At 41.5% G+C, this 23,210-nt stretch overlaps 1 protein-coding gene across 1 annotated transcript in view; it reads left to right on the plus strand.

The window, feature by feature from the left end:
• Positions 1-1,175: 1,175 nt before the first annotated feature.
• CADM2 (cell adhesion molecule 2) overlaps positions 1,176-23,210 on the plus strand; it is a 908,788-nt gene continuing 886,753 nt past the window's right edge. The window contains exons 1-2 of the mRNA XM_067543384.1: positions 1,176-1,316; positions 5,224-5,640. Of these exons, the coding sequence (XP_067399485.1) occupies positions 5,580-5,640 (61 nt within the window). The 5' untranslated portion in view covers positions 1,176-1,316; positions 5,224-5,579. The remainder of the gene's footprint in view (positions 1,317-5,223; positions 5,641-23,210) is intronic.

Genomic DNA, 23,210 nt, shown 5'->3' on the forward strand with positions numbered 1-23,210 from the left:
TGAGAGGGCTGAACTAAATGGTGTGAAAGATAATGGGGGAGCTGAATTGAGGGGGTCTGGGACTGAGGGGGCGGGCTGAGCTGATGGGGGAACTGGAGGACAGGATTAATTGTTGGATAGAGAATGGGCAGATGTGGGGATGAAAACTCCTGACGCATGGGTCAAAATCATCATACTCAATACATGTGGGAGAGTGGGCAACACCAATTGTCATATACACATATGGGATGGGGAGGGGAAGTTCAAAAATCAAAAGACAGACCAAAAACACAGTATGATCTTTTATTTTTAATCTCATGATTTTTGGGCCAATATCATGATTTTGGAGGGTCAACTCATGATTTTTGATCTCTTGCAGTTGGCAATACTATATATGCTCTCTATTTGCACCCACGCACACAGAGTTGTATTTACAGAAGCACAGCATGGGTGATGAGTGGTACCAAGGGGCCCTGCCAGAAGGTCAGAAGGACAATATGGAGAGGCCAGCACTTGCCTTTCCCTGAAGGACTGGATCTTTTTTTTTTTTTTTTTTTTTTTTTTGGGGGGGGGTGGGGGGGGGGGGTTAACTACCTTATATGCATTGGACTAGAAAACCAAATCCCTATAGTTCTCAAGCCCCTCACATCTCATAACAGAAGGAAACTCTATGAAGTGAACTTCTGTGTTTCCTAGTCTGTAACCCTCTCTTAGATTTGTGTGTGTGTGAAGCTGGGTGAATGGGTAGGCGGGAAGTAGGGTAAAATATGTCCCTTTCTTACCAACATATATGGTTTTCTTTTAAAATTGCCTTGAAAAGATATGTTCATCTATATTTTAGCTAAAGCTTCCTTAGTTCAACAAAAGAAGGTATACAGCAAAGATATTCAGAATTTCTTGAATATATTAGATGTATGGACAAACTCTCTGAAGTGCAGATTTCTTCTCCTGGAAGAGGTGGGATATAGCATTTGTCAGACAAGCTCAGAAAGGGATTTGTATGATAGAATATACAAACCACACACTATGATAGGGGAGGAAGGAGTTAACAATCTGACATTGACATACAGCCCTGCAAGGGCTGCAGGCAGCTTCACTCCATAACACCTGAGAGAAATGCTCCAGCTGGGAAGAATAGCAAAGAGGTAAACAGGAAAGTAAAAGAGGAAGCAGATAGCAGAGGGCTGACTGCTCTGGAAAGAGAGGGATTTGTCTGCTAAGTTTGTAAGTAAGTAACTGGATCCTAAGGGTCTAAGAAATGGAATTTTTCTGAAAGAAAAATGGAGTGTATCCTGGAGGGGTGGAGAAACTCCGACTACATACTGTTTGGATACTCAGTGAGTAGATGAACTTCCTAAATCTCCCTGAGGCAACTTGCTGTTTTTGCCCTTTGTTTAGAATTAAAAACTATTTGTAAGCCCCCATTCTAAGGGAAGGCCTAGAAATAGGTGAAGAGAGTTAACTGTCTTTTCAGGAACTGATTCTGCTCTGTATCTAGTTTTGGGTCCTAACTTGTTGATGTATGAATATTATTTTGATTAATATGGTGTGGGTGACTAGGACTCTTTGTCCTACTTTTTCCTGAGATGTGTTTTCTTAGGGGCTCTTGCTAAACTTTTGCTGAATGGATAACTGTACAAGTGGGTTATACATATTGGGTATGCTATAGTTAAGGCTGCATTGCTGAGCTCAGATTTAATGGGAGCTTTAAACCTTCAGTTTGTAAGTCAAATTGAAATGGCAAAAAAGTGAAACTTAAGCTTTGAGCACCATTTGAACTTTTCATGGTGGCTTGACAAAAGAGCTGATAAGAATAAGTTTAAAAATTACTTCTTCTGGCAATATTTTTACTGGATTGTCTCTTTTCTTTGTACCCCTTTTGCATTCTGGTAGCTGTATTTTGGCTAGGTTCCACCTTATCTGCTAATTAATTAGGAAAGTAGTGTTTGTTTATTGTAGAGAATTAACTCTTCAGCCATAATGGAAAACAGGTTTGCCTTGACATACCTGTCAAATTTTGAGGTACAGACTTCCTCACCGAAGACCGCTCTAGTCTAGGGGCACTCTAATGCAACAACTTAATAGTGACCTCAGCAGTATTAAAACATGTCAACTTACCAAATGTATGTAACGTGTTGATGTTCTGATCTTTTAATATCATTGATAAAAGCATATTAGGTCTTTGCCAAGGAATTGCTGTTACGGATGTAAGTGAAAGCCTTATAGAGAAGTGCATTCTAATGCTGTGAGCAATGTGAAAATGGAAAGGAACCCATGTCTTTCCCCTTACTTTCAATGTTTTTAAGGCTTTGAGGTGTCCAACTGCAAACCTGTCAATAAATGCAGTTACTATTTTCTATTACACAGCAGCAACTATGGAAGTGATGAGCTTGGAATATGTGGCTTTCTGAGTCCTAGAGTTACGCGCTTTCCCTAAGCTTAAGGATATTTTGCTGGGAATCTCTCTCATGTGGGACATTGCTTGTCTTGGTGCTGTGAACAGGGATGTTAAATGGTCAAAGAAGCAGAATGTGTTATGAAATTCAGGGTACTCGAGGTAAGAAAATGAGGCATTGCCCAGCAATGCAAGCCAAGATGAGCCAAAATCTTCTAACTTGGCAGAGAATTCAATGGAATACAAGTAAAGAGAATGCAACACTGGGATAAGTTTCATGGGTTTTGTTGCAGAGTAGTTCAGCTGCTGTGTTTGGAACCAACTATTCTGAGTGGCAGTTTTATACCTAGAGAATTCCAATCCTCAGAACCTGCAATGCAAGAATCACTGTTAACTCTAGATCATTCAGATGAATGCAGCTTTCTTGGCTCTTTAGGTACCCAGAAACAGTATGGAACCCATGTGAGTATTTAATGATCTGAGAGCACATGCCATTGAAAGAGTTCTTTTTCAAGGAGCTTCCCTCTTCCCATAAACATCATGTCAGGCTTGTATGGTTCGGCCAGCTGCCTTTGATCCAGCTGTTGACCTCCGCCAAGTCCTTTCCAAACCTATGTCTATGCGATATCACACTGAGTATCTGCACAGAACTGGCATTTTGGTCAGTATTATGCAATAGGTGCTGTGCTAGACGATGGCTCTGGAAATGAAAGCACAACAGGTTATTGCCAGCTTATAAGTGCAATATGAGAAGAGTGGCTTGTGGGTATATACTGTGATTCCACTAATTCCAACCACTTCTGGGATGGGACTACAGGATTCCATATCCAATTTATTGGAGGGATGGCACGATGAGTAGGGGAACTGGAGCAGACATTCTGCCTGCCAGGGTGAAAACCCTTCCCATACCCACACCCTGAGTGGCTGAACAAACACAGAAGAGGAAAAAAGCTGAGCAGCACAATGGTCTGGCACCCTCTGGAAGTTGGTGCCAGGGTGACTGCCCTGGTCACCTTCCCTTTGAACCAGTCCTGGGAACAATAATTTATTCTGGTAGTGCCTAAGAGTTCTGGCCAGATGTGGGTCCTGTTGTAGTAGGCACCATACAAACACAGGTGAGAAGATCTTCCCTAAGCAGTAGGGACAAGACAAAAAGACAAACATCAAACCAGAACTATTATTTTACAAACTCTCCCAACTTTTCCCTTAAACAACATACTTGCCCCATGACATTTCCTGAGCCTATCTATCACAGACAGGACAGCATCCTTCACTACTGTTGCCAAGCTTCTTCTTTCCACCTATCATGACCTGTAGCAGAACAGTTAACATCGCTCTGAGAGGAGACATTCTCCCAAAAATATGGGAAGGTATGCTGCTTCCTCTCTCCATAGAGGGAAGCTCATGGTTCTCTCTGAGGACACAGGAGACATGCATTGCCTGTCCTTGTCCCTGGTGGCACCTCTCAGTTGCCACCCTATCTCTGGGGTGGGGAAAGTGGTCCATACTTATCCTTAGGGACAGGGGCCTCATGTGACCGAGTCCCTACCTGGCTCTGGCAGTGGCATTCAATCGTCTCCTTCCCCATGGCTCTATTGTGTGACTGACTGTCCCCTGTCCTGAAGTTGGACAGGGAGGGGTCGAGGATGTTGGCCCTCCATAGTATGGTATTGGAGGTGAATTTTGAACGGATCAGTGATCTTGATCAGGACTGGGTGGGATGGTGAAGTCAACTGTTTCAGGTGATTGTGCCTGGCCAGCATCGAAGAAACTGTGTGCTTGAGCAGGGCTTGCAGACTTCCTTCTGCTACGGGTGAGGTCCAGATGCACTTGGCACCATCACTAGCCACACCGGGCACGGGTGCGAGTTGCAGGTGGAGAATCTGTTTCCCTGCAGTGCTTGCTTGTGAGACAGACAGGGCTGCACTTGAAGCGGGAATGCCCCCATGCTACCCGTTCCTGGCTTCCCCCAAGAGGCCGCTCTGGATGCAGAGGAGGCTTTACCCGAGAAATAGCTCGACGGCCATTTGCCATGGAACCATCCCGTCACCAAAAGCCGCTCATGCTCTGAACAGCCCCGAGGCGGGCAGGAGAGGTGCGCGGGGCCGCCGGGGCGAACTGGGTGGCTCTGGGGCAGGCGGCTGGAGCGTGACGGGGTCCACGAGCGAGCGGCCGCACGGCCCCGTCATTCTCTGTCCTCGTGGCCCCTGGGCCCGAGGGATGCTGCGCCGTCCTCCTCGCCCTCGCTGCTGTCCCCCGCGCGCTGCAGACCAGCCGGGCACCCGCCCGCTGCCAAACCGTCCACTTCCAACCGCAGCTTTCAGAACCGGCTCTGGACAGCGCCCTCCCCGCCCAGCCGCCCTCCCCTTTGTCCCGCTCCGTATCTTCCATTGGCGGGAGTACATCGGCCATCTGGACCTCTGATTGGACTTCCTGACTGCCACTCAGAGCTGTGGGGTAGTTTTAAGGCGGGGCACGGCTTCACCGGCGCCTGAAGTCTCCTTGAAACGTTCGTGTCTCGCGCCGCCTCTGTTAGCCACTCATTGGCTGAGCGATCAGGCTCGCAGCTTTCCCATTGGGAAATGAGTCCTGTCCATCCTCTCCCATCCTGAGGGCGGGCCTAGAGAGCGGGGGAAAGAGAGAGGGTGGGGCTTGAGCGAAGGTGTGGCTAGACCACGAGGGGGGGGAGATGAGGCGGGAGGGAGTAGGCGTGGCTAAATCAGAGGCGGGGCTGAGGGAGGAAGGGATAGGCCGGGAGGCGGGGCCAGTGCTGCGGTGGGCGTGGCTTTGGGAGGGGGCGGGGCCGTCGGGGGGGGGGAGCCGCGCTGAGATTGCCCTTGTGTGTCTAGAGCTCGAAGAAGCGGCTGGGAGCGGAGCAGCCGTCTCGTGAACCAAGGAAGGCGAGCGCGCGGCTGGCAGCTTCCTCCGCACCCAGCTCCAGCCGGGGGGGCGCCCGGCACCGCTGCACAGGGGGCACCTGCCCGAGGAGGAGGGAGCCGCCCCCCCCCCGTACCACCCGCCCCCGCGACCCTGGTCCTCCTCCTCACCCCACTGGATACAGCGAGGCAGAGGGAGACACTGCGGCGGAGGCGGCGGCGGCGGCGGCCGGAGGAGGCTCCTGCTGGGGGACAGAAGCGCCCGGAGAGAGGCGGCGGCTGCGGGAATCTCTGCCTGGCGCCCACCCAGCCCGAGGGAAGCCCCCAGGATGCGGCTCAGACCCGGCGCCCTTCTGCGCTTCTACAGCCTCTGCGGGCTCCTCGTACAAGGTACCGCCCCCAAGTTCGTGCCGGGCACCCCGCCGCGGGGAGCGAAGAGGGGGGGTGCAGCCTGCGAGGGGTGGCGGGGACTCCCCGTCTGCGCCCCCGCCTCGCCCTCCCTGCACCCGGGTCCTGCGCCGCCCTTCGCCGCTCCTGGCCCGCGGCTCCCCCAGCCTCCCACACTCACTCCAGCCGCCGCGCTGTGGGGATGCGAAGCGCCGCACAAGACCTAATCCTCCCCCCTCCCCGCCCCCACCAGCCCTTCAACTCCCTGTCACCTTCCCTCCCACGACCCCTTCCCGCCCCCCACCCCCAGCAAACGTGTCTCTGGAGGTGAGAGGGAGCCGTCGCAGCCGCGGTCCCTGCCTCGGGAGCCCGTGGCTCTGAGAGATGCCTCATTGGCATGGGCGAGAGGCAGAGGAGCGCGTCGGTGCCGGGCTCAGATGCAGTAGGCGAGGATTTATTTAACAAAAAACAGAAAACCAAACAACCAAAAAAACAAAACAAAAAACCCCTCGAGCAAAGCCTGGTTTCCGAACCCGGTTCGGCTCTCGAAGGGCCCCGGGAAGATGCGCCGTGCATCCTGCAGCTACTTTCCAGACTCGCCTCTTCGGGGTGGGATTTCTCTCCCCCGCCCCCCCGCACCATCGCCACCTCTCGCCTTCATTAACAAGAGCCTTCCAAGTGAAATGTAACAAGCGCTGGGACTCTCCAGTGGAGGGAAATCTACAAAATACTATTATCATGCAAATGAATAATGGGGAGGGGGAGGGAGGCTGAGAGGTGGGAAGAAAAACCCCTCCCAACTCCCGAGACCTTTCCTCGTTTTGGAGAAGGCAAGAGGAATATAAATGGCACTGGATGGAGGAACCGGCGGAGAGAGTTGGCTCCTGCGGCTGGGGGGAGGAGGATGTGGCCGTGGTGCTGGAAGGAGAGTAACGAGGATCTCTCTCTCTCTCCGGCTGCTGCGTGGGGGAGATCGGGTTTGGTCTGGTGTCCCCCCCCCCCCCTTGTCTTTCTGTCCAGTGGATTGGGGACGGAAGTTGCCAGATACCTCGTGCGTGTGGGTGAAGGAATCAGAAGTTCCCCTTCCCCCTCCCCGCCGCTACATGCACCCCGGCGGCCTTTGCAGGATTTAAATGAGGTCAATGAGCCGACATTCAGCAACTTCTTCGCCTGCATCTTTTCCTTAGGATGGCTGCGGGGAGAGAAACATACCCAACCTGTATGGGGAAAGGGAGGAGAAGAACCAAATGAACTAAGTGACCTTGTGGGATTTTTGTTCTTCCCTCTCCTCATCCCTCTGGCATTTTATGTAAAGTTTCTTGTAGCATCGTGTGCCCAGGTCTCCTGAGAGATTAAATTACTCTCCCCCCGCCCCCCTTTCTCTCTACCAGAAGCAGAAGTAATCTGCTGGGTGGCTGAAATAGACGAGTCTGTCTGTATTTCCGCTGCATTCAGTAACCTGCAGGCAGCACCCACCTCACCTGAGGAAGTTGCATTTTGGTGGCAGTGTGTGAAGGGGAGGGTGATTAATTTAATTTTCCCATTACAAATTATAGTTGTATACCGTTGGTTATTTCCGTACCGATCTGTATGAGTTGCCCAATACATCACTGCACAAGGAGCTGCTCTGTTGATGCTATACAAGATTTACTGGGGCATTTACAGTGGGCTGCAGTTGGTGGTCGAGGGTCCTCTGTGCTTTTACATTGCCTTGTGAATTGTTAATTCATTGTGCTGCAAGGAATGCGGGGATGGGGGGGGGAAATCTGTCTGGACTGATTCGCCAATAAAATCGGTTCTTCTGCTGCCGGAGGAGGATTTGATCTTTTTCTTAAGATGCAATCAGCTGCATTCAGTGCATTATGTTTTTAAAAGCAAACGGTGATTAAAAGAAGTGGTGGCTTTCACAGCAGTTTTAAGAGTGTGCCAGAGAAAATGCACCACTGCAAGCAGCATAGGGTTTAACAAAAACACAGGTGTAATCCAATTCTACCTGACTGAAATCAATCAAATCGGGCCTGCCCTTGGAGAGAGCATGGTTACCTTTTTACTGCTATCTGGTTCTTTTTCCCACATTTATAAAACATCTCCATGGTTTTTAACCTCTCAGTTGAGATATAATTGGGCAGGGGGTGTCTGTTTTTGTTGAAGTATTCACCTAGCTCTTGATGAGTGCTGCTTCAGAAGGCATTTTTCCTGGATGCTATCTTAAAATGCTTAGGAATGAAAACCATATTTCTAGGATGCGTGAGTGTAAATTACTCAAGTCTATCAATTGCTTCTTGTGGGTAAGAGACAAGAGGAGGAAATGAGTGAATTTTGCTAGGAAAGGTCTGTTCTGTACAGTGGTGGCTGCGTTTCACTGAATATTAAGTTGCTTTAGTCCATCGTATGTTGGTACTCTATAAATTCTGTTTACTCAGTTTTACCATTTATTCTGGCACAGTTACAAGGCTACACGTATATTAGGCATACTTCTTTATTGTTGGCAGCCTCATACTTGTATGTAAAAGTAGTTTTTTCCTGTTCACTTCCCTTGCTCCCCAAAGCTGTGTTAAGCCATTTGGATTTGTTAAACTCTGAAATTTTTCTCTTCTTAGGCCTTAGGACAACCAGTTTCCCCCAGTTCATTAAATGAATAAAAACTCTGTGGATCTGAAACATTTCTGACTTCTGATTGTGAGCACTTCATGGCAATGAAACTTAAACTAATGAATCATAAAGACCATGCAATGCAGTCAAGCTCATGTGTATCTTACGTGGGAGTGTGGGGTTTTTTGGGCATTGCCCTAATAGGAGCCTCACTTTCAAAAGTGGTTCTGGATACAGATGAAGTACTGGAAATAGGAAGATGAGAACATATAATGGTTTTTCAACTTGTGCATGGAATGACATGAATAGCAAGCAGTCCTTTACGTTTTTTTGTTTGCTCTTTCCTGAAAATCCCCTAATATTAGCTGCTTGCTTTGGGAGGGTAAAAATAGAAGTGGGGGTAATATGTTGAGGTTAGAAGCAATTTCCCAGAAGAGTTCAGAAATGAGAAACTTGAAGTTGGTCTGCTCTGCCCTCTCTAGTGGTTGATGTGAAAACAGTAGCTTTTATAGTTTAGAAATCCTAAAAATTAAGCAGTCATAATGTAAGCACAACAGAATTACTATGTCCCAGAGTACTAAATTGTTCCATTTGTTTACAATGATAGTTGTGTGTCACTCACTTATCTTTTGCTTTAATTCTTCCACTCAGTTAATTTAGTAATACTGGAAACTTTACATTTGGGGAACTATGTGTATTTAAAACAACTTGGGTGCATGATCTGAACTCCCTAATTGATTTTTCATGAAACTTGAAAAGCAAACAGTGTATTGTAAACATTTACATCATATGTGACACGGTAATATTAAAGATGGTTTTACTGTATTCTTTATATAAAGAGGTGGGTTATGATTATCCCAGAATTGTAGCTACTATAGCCCCCTGCTGTGTGATAATGCAAATGGCATCTAATGCTTTAATGTGCTCAGCTTCTGAAAAACACTGGGTAGCATTGGATGTGATACTGAAAAAGTACTTTCTATACCTCAGTGCGAACAGTGGGCATATATTTTCAGGGGAGTTTCTATAGACATTTGAAAGTAATACTGAATTGCTGTTTAACTTAAATGACAGTGACAGTGGATAGTCTACTAACAAGGTTTTTGTCTGAAGTTGTGATAATCGATACATATATCATTGAAGCTGATAGAAAAACAGCTTGCTGGTAAGAACATCTTTATCATGAACCCAGATCTGTTTTATAAAAATATAAACACATGAATTCACATATTTCAACATATATTGATTGACATAGCATGAGGTTATGGAAATAGTGATGATGCAACAATTGATACTTAGTTGGGTAGGTAAGATATTTTTTTTTTTTTTTTTTTTAATTCAGTATAAGTTCTTTGAAGTCTCTTGTATACCTCTATTACGCATAATGATCATTCAAACAAGTTATAATATATGCTACTATATAATTAGGCAAATCTACAGCACTTAAATAATATATTTAGTTGTTGATGTTAAGGAACAAACGTACACTTTTCTTTGCCACTACTATTGATCACACAAATTAATTAATAAAATGGGGTCTGAGCACAATCATATTGGTTCAGCACAAATTGGATTATCTGACTTGTAGAAACTGTTACAAAGTTTGTGTTGCAAATAATCACAGGGAAACAAGTTAACAACTTCTGAGTTTTTGTTTTTTGATGGTAAATACTTTCAACATGAGTTGACAAAATGAATTAAATCAATAAACATGATGTTGAGCTTGCTTATGAGTTTGACTAGTTTAACCAAGGTTTCATTGGCTCTTCAGCACTACACACTGATGCTTCATATGTGAATGTAAAATACTCTTTGGTTAACATATAAGATGTGGTCCAACAGTTATAATCAATATTACTGAAATAACTGCAGAACTAAGTACTTAATTGGGAAAAATACACTGACGTCAGTGTATCTTGGTTGAATAAGGACCGCAGGATTAGGTCCTCAGTTCTGTTATGGTTGTACACTATTGAAATTCTTGCTCATTCTAAAGAGCTTGATAACCACTTGAGGTTTTTAATGTCACTTTAACTTGAACATTGTATAACAATATACACTTGCTACTTTCCTTTATAATACTACATTAAATAGTGGACCATCTTTATCAGTTTATGATAAAGCAAGTATCTTCACAGTGCAAGAAGCCTTGATCAAGAGACACTTGCGATACTTTGTAACAAAGCAAACTAATAGTTCTTGAATGGAAATACATCAGCTGTGCGTGCCTGCTTTTTTTTCTTTTTGTAGGGGTGGTTAAGGTATTTTTGGAGTGCAGGAGATGGAGAATTTAAATCTATTCGTCTATCTTTCAGCTTTTGCACTTTTGCCAATATAGTGTTTGTTTGCATTTTTAATTTTTACCAGGTACTAGATCAGATTCACTGCTGGCAAAGGGAGGTGCAACAGCATTGCCTTCAGTAGTTGTACATGTTTATTCCAGTGATATGTAGTAATATTAAAGATAAATTCAATGTTGAGATCTGAGTTTCTCTAAACATTTCTGCATTTGAAATGGAGATCAAGTGACACTTTAATGAGCAGTTGCTGGAAACATTCTGAGAGATGTCAGTTGGTGGCTAACAGAATGATTGTATAACTAAGAATGTGGTGGCCTACCTTCTAACAGAAAAGATTAGGCCCTCTTTAAGACTAGAGAAGTAACTGGTAGTATCTCTCTCAATAAGAGTTCTAATACATATCTTAAAAAAAACCAAAACTCCTGACTTAATTATTTGTTCTGAAATGCAAACCTTAGTCTCAGCTGAAGTGAGACTAAATTCTGGTGATAAAGTATCACTTAGAATGACTAAAAAGCCTGAGGAAGGTGAAGAATGGTGCCACTAACCTTTTTAAAGACATAGCTGAAAAAAAATTCTAAACCAGCATAGGTTGGAGATGCTAATATGCATCATGTCATGTAAGCACTTAACGTTTCATTTGTAATGAGTAAATTACATACATTTACAGGACTTCAGTGCACACATTCCTTGTCCTTGGGAGGGTTTTACCATGCATCTAAAAGTACATAATGAAACTTCCTAAAAAAAAAATTAGGGCTATGTAGAACTATATACTTTGAAACCATGGAATAGCCATGTAAGGGTTCTTAAGATTTTCTTTGTCTACTTTAATCTTACAGTATTTATTAACATAAATAGATTTAGCTATATAGCCTGAACATAGGTAGTTTTCATTTTAATCTGCAGTAGTCTTAGAATTGATACTTCATAGGGCAGTACTGAGACTGCATGCTGTAATAGGAATTTGGTTTATTTGGGGAAAATTTGCCTGTTCAGGAAATCAGTCACATTATCTCTTGCACTTCCTAGTGTCTCCAGTGTTAAAATAAAATCTGTACATCTTCTTAAAATAGTTCTGGATCTTGGATTCTCTAACATGAAACTTCTTACAGAAGGCTGAAATGATTGTATATTAAACTGAGGTGAACCTCTCTTACATAACCCAGCTCTGAAAACTACTTGTATTCTGCTGTATTATATTAGGGAAGGAAATACATGTTTCCTTTCTTACTCACTATGCCCCTTCCTCTCCTAACCTCCTCCACCAAAATCTCTTGCCATCCTTCCCATTGGGGGACAGGATAGTACTTTATAATGCTCCACGTGTTCTTGGTTCAAAGATGGGTTCTGCATCTGACTGAAAAGGGTAACTGAGAGAAGGTAGACTGTCTCTTGTTTCTAGCTAGGTATTTAATATATTGCTTTCACATGTTCTCAAACCCTGGCTGGTTTAAGAATCAAGTAATCCAAAAGCTAGGAAGTCATCATGGCTTTTACATTTTAAAAGGCAACATGTCACTGTTTATGTAACACTACTTTACTTCAGCATTATATAAAAATATAACTTTTCTATTCCATAAGTCTGTTTCATAGGTGTACATTTTTTTTCCAGTTGCCCTAAACTACTATGGAGTATTAAGCTGTTCCTGGGTTTTCTTCCAGTGATGGCTGCTTCCCTGTTAGAAGAAATGGTCCCTGTGAAAAGGTTGTATAGCAGTGTGAATTTGTAAAGTGGATCTGAAAGATACCATAAAAAACAAAACTTGTAACTGTGTGTACAATAATGTCTTAATCTTGGTTACCATAGTTGAGCTTTTTTTACTTCATTCTTGATAAATTCTATGAATTACAGTGGCTGAGTACGACTGGGCTCTGAAACATAATATATATAGCCTTATACTATTTTAAAGGTCCTCTGCAATCCTTGAAAGAGTAGTACAAATAGGAATTTCCTTTTGCTCTTGTGCCTTTATGTTCATTCTGTAAATCGGGTTGGCAGACTAACTGATATTGCCTATCAAAATTATAAAGTATATTTTTAAGGTTTTTAAATCATCAGTTTGACGTCAGTTGCAGGAAATAGTGGAGGGAGCAGACAATTATATAATGACAAATGTTGAGATTCGACAATAAAGCTTTATTATAATTAAAACAAACATCAACATCACAGTCAAAATAAACAAAGTGAACAGCCTTAAATTGATGTTTCTTTTTTCAAGCAGTATTTTTCTTTGCCTATCTGAAAATTTTCTGTTAATAGCAAAAATAGTTGGTTATTTTGTATGTGTGGTGAAATTGATTATCAACATTAAGGATAAAAATGTAATCCTTCTGAGCAGTTCACTGTCTTATGTTGGGTGTTGCTCAGGGGAAGGGAGAGTGTGTAAAGTGAAAGAAAAATGAGACCAGTTTCCTGTGACAAAGTGTAAATATCCAGATTATATCTGAAATTTAAGCTAGAGTTGCATATTGAATAATATTTGTATTGACATAGTAATCTTTTTTTGCTAGATCTTAAAATGAAAGTTCTCTACATAAAACTGATCAGTGTTCCCATGGAATAATCTTTATATTATTGGTATCAGTGCAGGTTCATAATGCATTACACTATGCATTTCTATCTTTCTTCATTTTGCAGAAGTGTTAAGCAACAAACCAGCATAGACAGTCCTTTGATCAAGCTGGGCTGGCAAGCTTTAACTCTACTTCTGCTTAGCAAAGCTCTGCCCTGACAGTGCCAAAAAATGTGGCTGATTGACAGCTCTGAGAAAATTTAAGGCCAAATTACCTCACAGTAGCAGTTACAGTAGACAGTTCAGATAAATATCTGAACAAATGGAAAATACCACACTGACCTACATGTACTGGATTATCAGTGTAACTTGACCTGCTTTCATTCCTGCCATGCTAAATAGTAGGAGGCTGCTCTGATTAGTCTCCTAACCAGGGGGGAAAAACCCAGCTAACTGAAGCAGAAGCAATCAGTTTTCAGAATTCTGTAGGATTTATGAGCACTGGCATCTTTATTTCAGAACTCCAATATAGGTTTGACAGTTCAGTTTTGTAACTGTTTGACCATTTGAATTATCAATTGAACATGGCTATGTAACAGAACATTCAGAAGTAGCACTGATATTCTTTTAAATAGAGAGAAACTGCAATCAATACAATATTACTAACAAGGAGAAATTCAAAAGCTACAGTTGAAGTTTGATCTTTGTAGTGATTAAAACGGGTTATTCGGAATCCTTTGCAACTACCCACTATTTCTACTCTCCCATGATGACTCTCTCTCTCTTATTTTGGCTAATATGTTTGTAATGTTATTTTGAAGGGTATGTTATACATTTGCCTGGTGTTACCTTCCTATCAAAAATATACAAATTGTAATCTATGGTAGCCTGTCATGTACATGGTTGCATGTCTTCACTGCTGTTCGGTGCATTACCATGATACACTTCCTAACATGTATCTATTAGTAAAGGAGAAAAAGAAATCACTGGCTTTTCTACATTATAAAGAAAAGTTAATATACTGTTCAATTGTGTTTATCGCTGTCTTAAAACATCTCTTCACAGGGTCAGCTGTGCTGAGAAACTTATTTTATGGTTCAAAATATTAAAAAGAGATAAATGCAGTACTGCATCTGTTAGCAAATTGAGGAGCATTAAAGGCACTGACTAGAGAGAGTCACTGTGAACAGTTTACTAATCAAGGATTAAACACTATCTCTAAAGCTGCAACAAAGGCCATAAAAAGACTATAATTTACACTGGTACTTCCCTCAGTTTGGGCCTTTCATTAGCATCTAAAATCATTGCAACTGGAAATTAAAGAAATTCTGTCTTTATGATTAGGGGAAATTTTCAGCATTCAGATGTTACTACAGTAGTCCACTAAAAATGGAACTGAAAGTGTACTGGAGTAAGTATAGTATAGCATTCCAGTTTCCCTTTCAAAGCTTTAGAAATCTTGTTGAATGTCTGTATTTTATCTTTGTATATCTAATACTAATAAAACAAATATGCTGGCCTAGTGGCAACTGCTTTGCAATACCAGTGGGGACTGAGAACAATGCTGAACAGGCAGTAACCTCCATTCTTTCTGTGATTGGCTGAGCACTTCATCTTCTCTCTTCAGCTAAGTGATCTACATAAATATAGAATCCAAATGGAGTCCTTCTCACCCTCAGACAGAAAAAAAAATAGCATCAAGGTGGGATCTTAAACATGTATAATATGGGGGAAAATGCTTTTAACTGATTAAGTAAAAATGTGGAGAACTGCTAGAAGACCATGTATTTTGGCTAATTAAAATAAGGGGTCTGCTTTGATACCTTTTTCTGCTTCAATTAAGTATGTAACCGACACACACACACACACACACACACACACACCCCACTATTACAGTTTTGCAGGTTGTGCACAAATATTTAAAAAAAAAAAAAAATAGTAAAACCAAAGCCTGGATTCTGACACCTGACTCAAATCTTAATTTGTCAAGTCAGAAATGACCTACCAAATTTACTTTTTAAAAGCAAATGAGAACTAGCACAATATGTAATATCTTTACCATTGTTCAAATTTAAAGTAACTTGTACAAATTGTAGGTTAACAGCTGCCCAAGAGATGTCAACATCAAGATTTTCTGTATTATAAAATCTCTTCTGTGGTACAAGGGTGGGGGAGGCTAGATTTAAATGAGTGACTCAAATCACTGATTTAATTATGATTTAAAGCAGTGTTTCTCAACCTTTTAAGTAGCAAGTAACCCCTAACTTCTGACAATTTTAATAAGTACCCCAACATTCAGTTTTCCATGGGATTTTATATTTACAGACTAATGTGTGCAATATGTTGGAAGAAGGGCTGAGTATATAAGGCTGTGATATGATAGATGTCAGATTTAGTGTGGGTAGGGTTGCCACTTTTACACCAGGGGTGCACAACTCAAGTATGTACCTGGCCTAGAGGTGATTGTGGTTGCTCTTTTTCTAAAAAGGATATGTCTGCAGGACTACTGTGGTGGCAGTGGGTGAAGGGAGTGTGTGGACTTGTAGTTCAGAGATAAAGACACAAGGACATAATCAGACATATGCAGCGACATGATGAGACGCACATACAAGCGGGCATGGAGGCGGTCACACGCATAAATAGGCATATAATCATTCAGAATGTAAGATTTATTCTTTTTATTGCATTTTACAAGTTTTTTAAACAAAGTAACCCATGAATCTTAATTATAGGACAGTAAATACAATACAACTCAAACATTTATATTAATAGGTATCTTTGTGACTGGAACTGATACTCCCCGTCTAGAATTGTTCTATAAATCAGGGACTGGACTTTTTGCTAGTTTTAACAAAATAACATAAAAATTAGTTCTTGTAAGAGCTGGATTTAATAAGAAGCTTGGGCTTGTTTGGATGACAAAAGCATTCCAAATCTCGGTTTTAAACTACTTATTGCTACTATCAGATTGTTTGCCGAGCACAAACAATTTCTTATTTTACTTTTTATCCCAGTCAAGTGTGAGAAACTGGTCTCACACAAATATGTTGAGGCAAAGGGGAGAAGCTCTGTGAGAGCCATGTTCCTCAGCTGTAAGTATTCCCATTTCATTTTCTGCCAAAATGCAGGGATGTACCCAGTCCCATGCTCTGCATCCTCTGCAACATACTGTCTGTGCAAAGATCAAAGTTTTTCCTTCATTCTTTCTGGAATCCCTGCTCGTTGAATAGCACTGTCATTCAAAACTACAGTTTTTCTATGGATCTGCATGCTTTTCAACATTAGGGAAATAATGTTCAAAGTTTGACTCCAAATTTACCAAGTGTTCTTCAATATTTTCTTTCACACTTCCATTCAGAGTGATTTCGTTTTCTTCACAGAACTCTGAGAGCTGTGGGAATTAAACAAAATTTCTACATAAAGCTCACTTTTTCCAGAACCTCAACTTTTTTTCTAAAAGCTTTTATTTTGTCGTGCAAGATAAATATATTTGTGTTGTATCCCTGAAGTTGACGGTTCAAGTCATTGATTTTATCAAAAATGTCACAAAGATAGTCTAATGTGCAAATCCATACTTCATCTTCAAAATGCTGTAAGAATTCAGATTTCATATCTCTGGGAAAGACAGTAACTTCATATCTCAAATCAAATAGGTGATTCAACAACCTTCCACGTGACAACCACGAAACTTCAGTGTGAAGTACAGTAATATGTTCAGATCCCATGTCATGGCACAGCCATTGGAAAAGACGTGAATTCAGAGCCCGCACTTCTATGAAGTTTACTGTTTTCACGGCTGTTCCTAGCACACTGTTTAAATCTTCATTCAGTCTCTTTGTAGTCAGTATCTGTCTATGGATAATACAGTGGTTCCACTTGATTGAAGGATTTATAGCTTTTAAACAAGTAACAAGACCACTTCGCTGACCTACCATTACTGTTGCTCCGTCTGTGCACACAGACACACACCAACTCCCATGACAATCCATTTTTTACAATGTGCTCATTTAAGATCTTAAAAATGTCCTCCTGTTGTTTTTGTGTCCAATTCTTTGCAGCCATGTATTTGTTCCTGTATTCCTTGCTCATCTTCATCATCAATGTATCTGACAATCATCATCAATTGTGTATAGTTGGATACATCCATAGATTCATCAATCTGTAAAGTGAACTGTTTTTTCTGGATGATTTTTTTTCTGAAATTTGTTTAATTAGGTCTTCTGCTATGTCATCAGTTCTTCTTGTCATGGTGTCATTTGGATGTGGGATGTTTTAATTTTATTTCTGTTTTGCTAAACATGATTTCAGCAATTCTGATAGCAGCAGGAATGACAAAGTTCTCAGCAATGGTGTGTGGTTTCTTCGTTTTTGCCACCATGTGTGCGATTTCAAACAAAGCTTGTAGAGCTTGGTTAGGGACCAGAGAGTACAATTTCATAGCAGCGTTTGATTTCCCCCCCCCCCTCCAAACCTCTCAATCTTTCGAATTTTCTTGTGAAAAAATCTATTGGTGTGTGGGTTGTGTTTTTTTTTTTTTTTTGTTTGTTTTTTTTTGGGGGGGGGGGGGGGATGGTTTTGTTTTTTGTTTTGTTTTTTTGTCCTTCAGATCAGGATGTTTAGTTTGAAGGTACCTTTTCAAAAGGGAAGGCTTCATACAGTGATTAGACAATGTCTCAGTGCAGATCACACAAAGTGGTGATGGAGGTATACTTTTGAAAGGTATAGCCCAAAAGCCACGTAACTGGAATCATAATTATGCGCTTCATGAATTTATGAATATTTTGTTTTTTCACTACTGATTTTTTTTTCTCCAAACCATGATCCTCTAGATCCAACACTTGTTGCACATTTGTATGGGAACTACTTTCTTCTAAATCTGAAGTCTTTCTTTTTACAAGAAAACGATCCATTTTAACACCCTCACAATCCATAAAATTAAAACAGTAACACAAGCCCAGTTACATTCAAACACTAAAAGTGGAAACTACAGCAGACTGGTAGGTGCTTAAACTCTGAGAAACACAATCTTTTTCTCCTTTACTGCTGGATGACTGTATTTCTCATAAAGCAGAAGAGTTCTGAAATGCTGTGTGGCGGTGGCAGATCTCAACCCCCCTGCTCCTCCTCCCATCCTCTCCTTCCTCCATATAGAAGCAAAAGTCAGTGCTAGCCAATCACTATGGCCTGATGGCGGGGGTCACGTGGTGTTCTCGTCACACAGGCGCAAACTTGTGAGGTATGAGGAGCCATTAGCAGTCCAGAATGGATAGAAGTGCTCCCCATGGCCCTCCCTAGGGGGGTGCAGGCCTGGGGCAAATCACACTGTGTGGACCCCTCTTAACATTTTTATACTGGTAAAATCTTGGGCTGTCATAGTTGTCAATTTCACTGTTCAGCTAGAGCAGTGAAATTGACAAGTAAGCCTGGGGGTAGAGCCTGGCTCCAGGACCAGGCAAGCCGCTGGGCTCTCCATCTGGCTTTCTGGGCACCGGGCTTTGAGCCGGGGAGGTGGGCTGCCACCTGGGCAAGTTGCAGCTCGGGAGATGGGCGGCTGCCACCCACTCCGAACAGGGACAGAGGAGGCTTCTGCGCAGGCTGGGACCCGGGGATGAGGGCAGGCAGCAGCTGTCTGTCTTCAAGCGGGCTGTGGGAGGCTGTCCTTCTGCTCAGAGCTGGGGCGTGGGTGGCTGCCACCTAGCTGCAAGCTTAGTTTGCAGGGTGTAGGAGGCTGCCGCCAGGCTCCCACCTGGGAGCTGGGACCGGGCGGGATTCAGGTGGCTGCCACTTTGCTTCCTGAACAAGCCAGCAGCTGGGGCCCAGCTTCCCAGGACTGGGTTTTTCATAACGTACCCCCTACCTGTGTCTAGCATGTACCACAGGTTGAGAAACTATAATTTAAAGCAACAAGCAGGAAATGTTGATTTAAATCATCAGTTTTAATTTGTTTGTACTTTCTCTAAAATTTCCTAAAAAGTTCATTCTCATTGGTTGGTTGCCATTTAAAAAATCTTGACTGGCAACTAAATATAGTGTTTATGCAACTTGCTGCTGCTTATGATAACCAGTATGATGCATCATACCTTTTGCTGTATGTTATTTAAGCAATTCTGTCGTTTTATTTACACTTTATTCAGATTCTTAATTTTTCCATTTTGTATTATACTAGAAAATGGGGAATAATGCATCTATTAGATTTGACTCATGATTTGTGTCAAGATGAATTGGGATGGAAATTCAATTAAATATACTAGTTTATTTTTAAGGTAATTTTTGTTTATTAAATGTTCTAGAAACATAAGTATAATTTGCCAAAGTTATCAAAACATGCTTTGCATATGAAAGGAAGCTTTCACTGTAGATAGTGAATTGAACTGATGGTGACCGAAAATTATGTCCTGCAAGTGTTCAGAAGCAGTAGATCTTGTCTTCTTCCACCTACTTTTTATTCATAGACTGGAAGTGGGCAAAAAGTTTTCCTGCTCTTAGAATTCCAGTTCAGTGTCTCAGCTTTGAATTAACTAGTCATTGAATTGAATTAGTTGAATAAAGTCAAATGAACTTCTCTCTGCACCTGCAGAAGAGGCTACTGCTGTCAAAAGCTGGTTAAGCACTTCAACAAACTGTGGTTCCAGGTGCTGAACCAGTTACCCCAAATAAAACTGGGTGTTCAGCATAGCCCCAGACATCCTAAGAGATCCAGCTGTTACCCTGAAAAATATCCTTTAGGGCACTCCTAGGATAACCTGTCTATAACCCCTTTAATTTGTCCTTCCCAAGATATGGGTCTCCAGGGTAGTCTAGGAAACACTTGGAGGACACAGATATAACCGTCTGATAAAATATTTTGGAAAGAATACTGCCTGTGTCAAAGTATCTCTTTATTAATTATACTAATACTAATTAACTAATAATCCCTCCTACGATGTGATCTAAAAACATAAATTAGACAGAAATCCCTTGTTGCAAGTTAGAACATTCAGACCATAATAGCATACAGTTGAAATGATACTAAATGATGCCTTGTGCCACAGATGGCCAATCTGGGACAGATCGTGGACAGCAGATTATAACTATACAATAAGTTTCACATATGAAAATTACAGTTAACACACACCCCTCTCATATTAATACTATCCTACACTATACTTATGGTATGCTATAATTATAACTAACAGGCTTACGCTATTTATTAATTCCGCTGCATTATCTGCTGTTGCTGGTGCTCTGATCAGCTGTGATTAGTCAGCTTGGTTCCATATCAGGACTCACTCTCTTCAGCAGCCCCTCAGAACTTTCTCTCTCTCTCTCCAGCAGTGGTTCTTGCTGGCTCGGAACTGCCTGCCTCCTAATAAACTTGCACATGCCCATGGCTGTTTGCTTCCAAGTTATGAGTTACCTTATCTGACCTTACTGCTCATGCGCCAGATCTAGCCTATTTTGGCCATACCTCATTTTACACTCAGCTCTGATCATGTGACTTAGAAGTCCAGTGGTGAGTGATCTGCAATTTCTCAGTGGTGAAGTGACTCCTGCTTATTCAAAAGGGAAGCCAGGGACACAAAATGGAAGTTAGGAATGCAAAATGGAGTCTGGAAAATTTCTTCAGTATCACAGCATACTAGATGAGGGTGGGACTAGAGCAAAGCCCAGAGTCGATACAAGTCCAAAGCAAACAAATTTACCCTTGTTTTCTTGCCCTGGCAAGTGAGGGCTGTCAGTCATCATGTCATGACCTTAGCTGTTCAATGGCAGCAGAAACAGGTGGGGCAGGCTCAGGGTCCAGGAGCTGTGGGAGATGCCCTGTCCCGTCTGCTGGTGGGGGGAGAGAGAGGGAGAAGGCTAACATGGAACTTTGCCCCCTTGCTCCTGTGAACCACCTGAAAGAAAGGTGGGGAAGAGAACCAGCAAGAGTCTCTTCCCTCCCTCTCCCCTGCTCCAAGTGCACATGTCCCCTGCTGCTCCTAGACCAAATAATTACACAGCCTGTATAATAAGATGGGCATTGGGCTAGCTACTTTTGTGGTTCACAAGATCTTGATCTTGTACTATTGAAGTCAAAGGGAGACTTGAGTAGCAAGGAGCTATGTTGAAGAAGTAAAATATTTAAGCTGATCACCCATTGCAAAGCACAAAAATTAAATGAGGCCAAATATATGGTGACAAAACTAAAAAGCATACTGTATAGCTCAGTTTCTATCATATGCTGGTGTTTGATCTCCTGGACTATTTTACATGGAATATCATATTAGTATGTTGAACACTTTAGTTCAATATGCATCTGAAACGTCTTTAAATAATTGTAAATGTAATATCTCCCGAGATTACGTTGTGTTGTTGGCAAGACATACCATCACAATGTAAAATAAAGCATGGTAGAGTACTCTTAGTTTCAACAACACTTTCCCTTTTAAGCTTTATTCAAACAAAATAGTATTTTTATTGTGCACTATGTATTATATTACAGCTTAATGAGAAATGTCCAGTAGACTTTATTCTCTGACAGTGAAACCCAAGATTTTTTTTTAAAAAAATGAGTGCCTTGAAGTTAAGTTCCTTAAATCCCATCCAGAGCTCCATGGAAGTGGGCAGATACTTTCCAGAAGTGCTGAGCACTGTCAAAACCCATTCATTTCAATCAGACTTGGTGCTCAACACTTCTAGAAAATATCTGCCCAATTCTCTGGAGATCTATATGGCTTTAAGGGGCTTAACTTCAATGTACGCATTTTGAAATATGGTCAAGATCAGACATGGAAGCTTTAAAGAACCACTGCTACAGCAAGGTACACTTTTAGGAGTTGTCCTGTTTACATATTATGATTCTATGTAAATGTATGAGGGGAATAATTCACATGAAAACAACTGAACTTCTATTTTCTATATTTTGGGGGTAGGGCTCTGCCTTTTTAATATTATTTAAACCTGAATCCTTAATTCTGCTGTGAGAGGGGGAACTGGCAGTATGATCACACAATAGAAAAGAAATAAAGAAAATGCATGCAGAAAAACTTGAATGCATTAGTGAGTTTTTAAGCTGTTCTCTCGAGGTGCTTATGACTACTGAATGTTATCAACATCAAAAATAATCATGAGGCACATATGTGAGACCCTAACATCGCAAGCTAATCTGCTAGGTACCCTAGTCAGTGAGAGGCAGTGAAATGTCTGATCCTTTTTTATATTAAGGACATTTGCTCTACCGATGCAAGTTATGGAAAAAAGCAAGGTTCTTGGTAATAAAGAAAAATGAAATCTATACAGTCATAGGCTATATTTGTACTATACCAATTGTCTTCAGTGGATATAATTTTCAATTCTTTCATTGAACATGCATATATTTCTTTGGTAAGGTGTGTAAATCAGCTGCTTACAAAATACTAGAAAACTCGTTAATGCAGTGTGCAGCAGAAAAGGAGGCTGATCTCTCACTGTAAAATAAATCTATATAACTTCTAGATTTTACTGAAGTAACCTTAAATTACAAAAGTAAATCAATAGATAATACATATTTGAAAACTTTTATATAGGGAACTAGGTGGTGCTATTCTTTCATCTTTGTATCTTAGCTGAATTCTTAAGTACTGTCTCAGAACATCAGCCTGCTACTTTCTAAAGATGAGTTTAGCTATATTACGTTTATATTGAAAATATGAATATTTGTAAATTCCAGATATATTTTCTAGTTAACATTCAACTTAGAATTGACAAAAGATTGTCCAAAAACTTCTACTGCCAACTAACAACTTTCTTTATAGTTAAAATTTCAGGTGTTTGTTATTTTACTTGATTTCCTAATAATAGGATATGCGTTAAAATTACTTTCAAGTGACTTACTTTTATTCAGTACTGTTCTGTCAGACTAATTTTTGTCATGTATGATTACTGAAAGATGACTCAGATTTTTCTGATAGTGAGCTTCTGGAAAAGGTTTCTTGGTTTCACTTTAACCTTTGTGGAACTTATTTTGATGATACAACTAGATTGGCACTGAAGTGAGGGGAATTGGCTGTATCTGTATCATAGCAATATTTTTTTGTTTTGTTTTGTTTTAATGGACTTCACTTTACAATTTTTCCTGCCTGTATCAAATTTTTGTAATCATGGTCTCATTTAAAAAAGCTAGTAATGCAGTATTATGGAATAGTTAAACTATATAGCTATATTC

The sequence above is a fragment of the Emydura macquarii genome, unplaced genomic scaffold (assembly GCF_026122565.2).
Source record: "Emydura macquarii macquarii isolate MOO-44397 ecotype Brisbane River unplaced genomic scaffold, CSIRO-AGI_Emac_v2 contig_75, whole genome shotgun sequence".
Taxonomy (NCBI): Eukaryota; Metazoa; Chordata; order Testudines; family Chelidae; genus Emydura; species Emydura macquarii.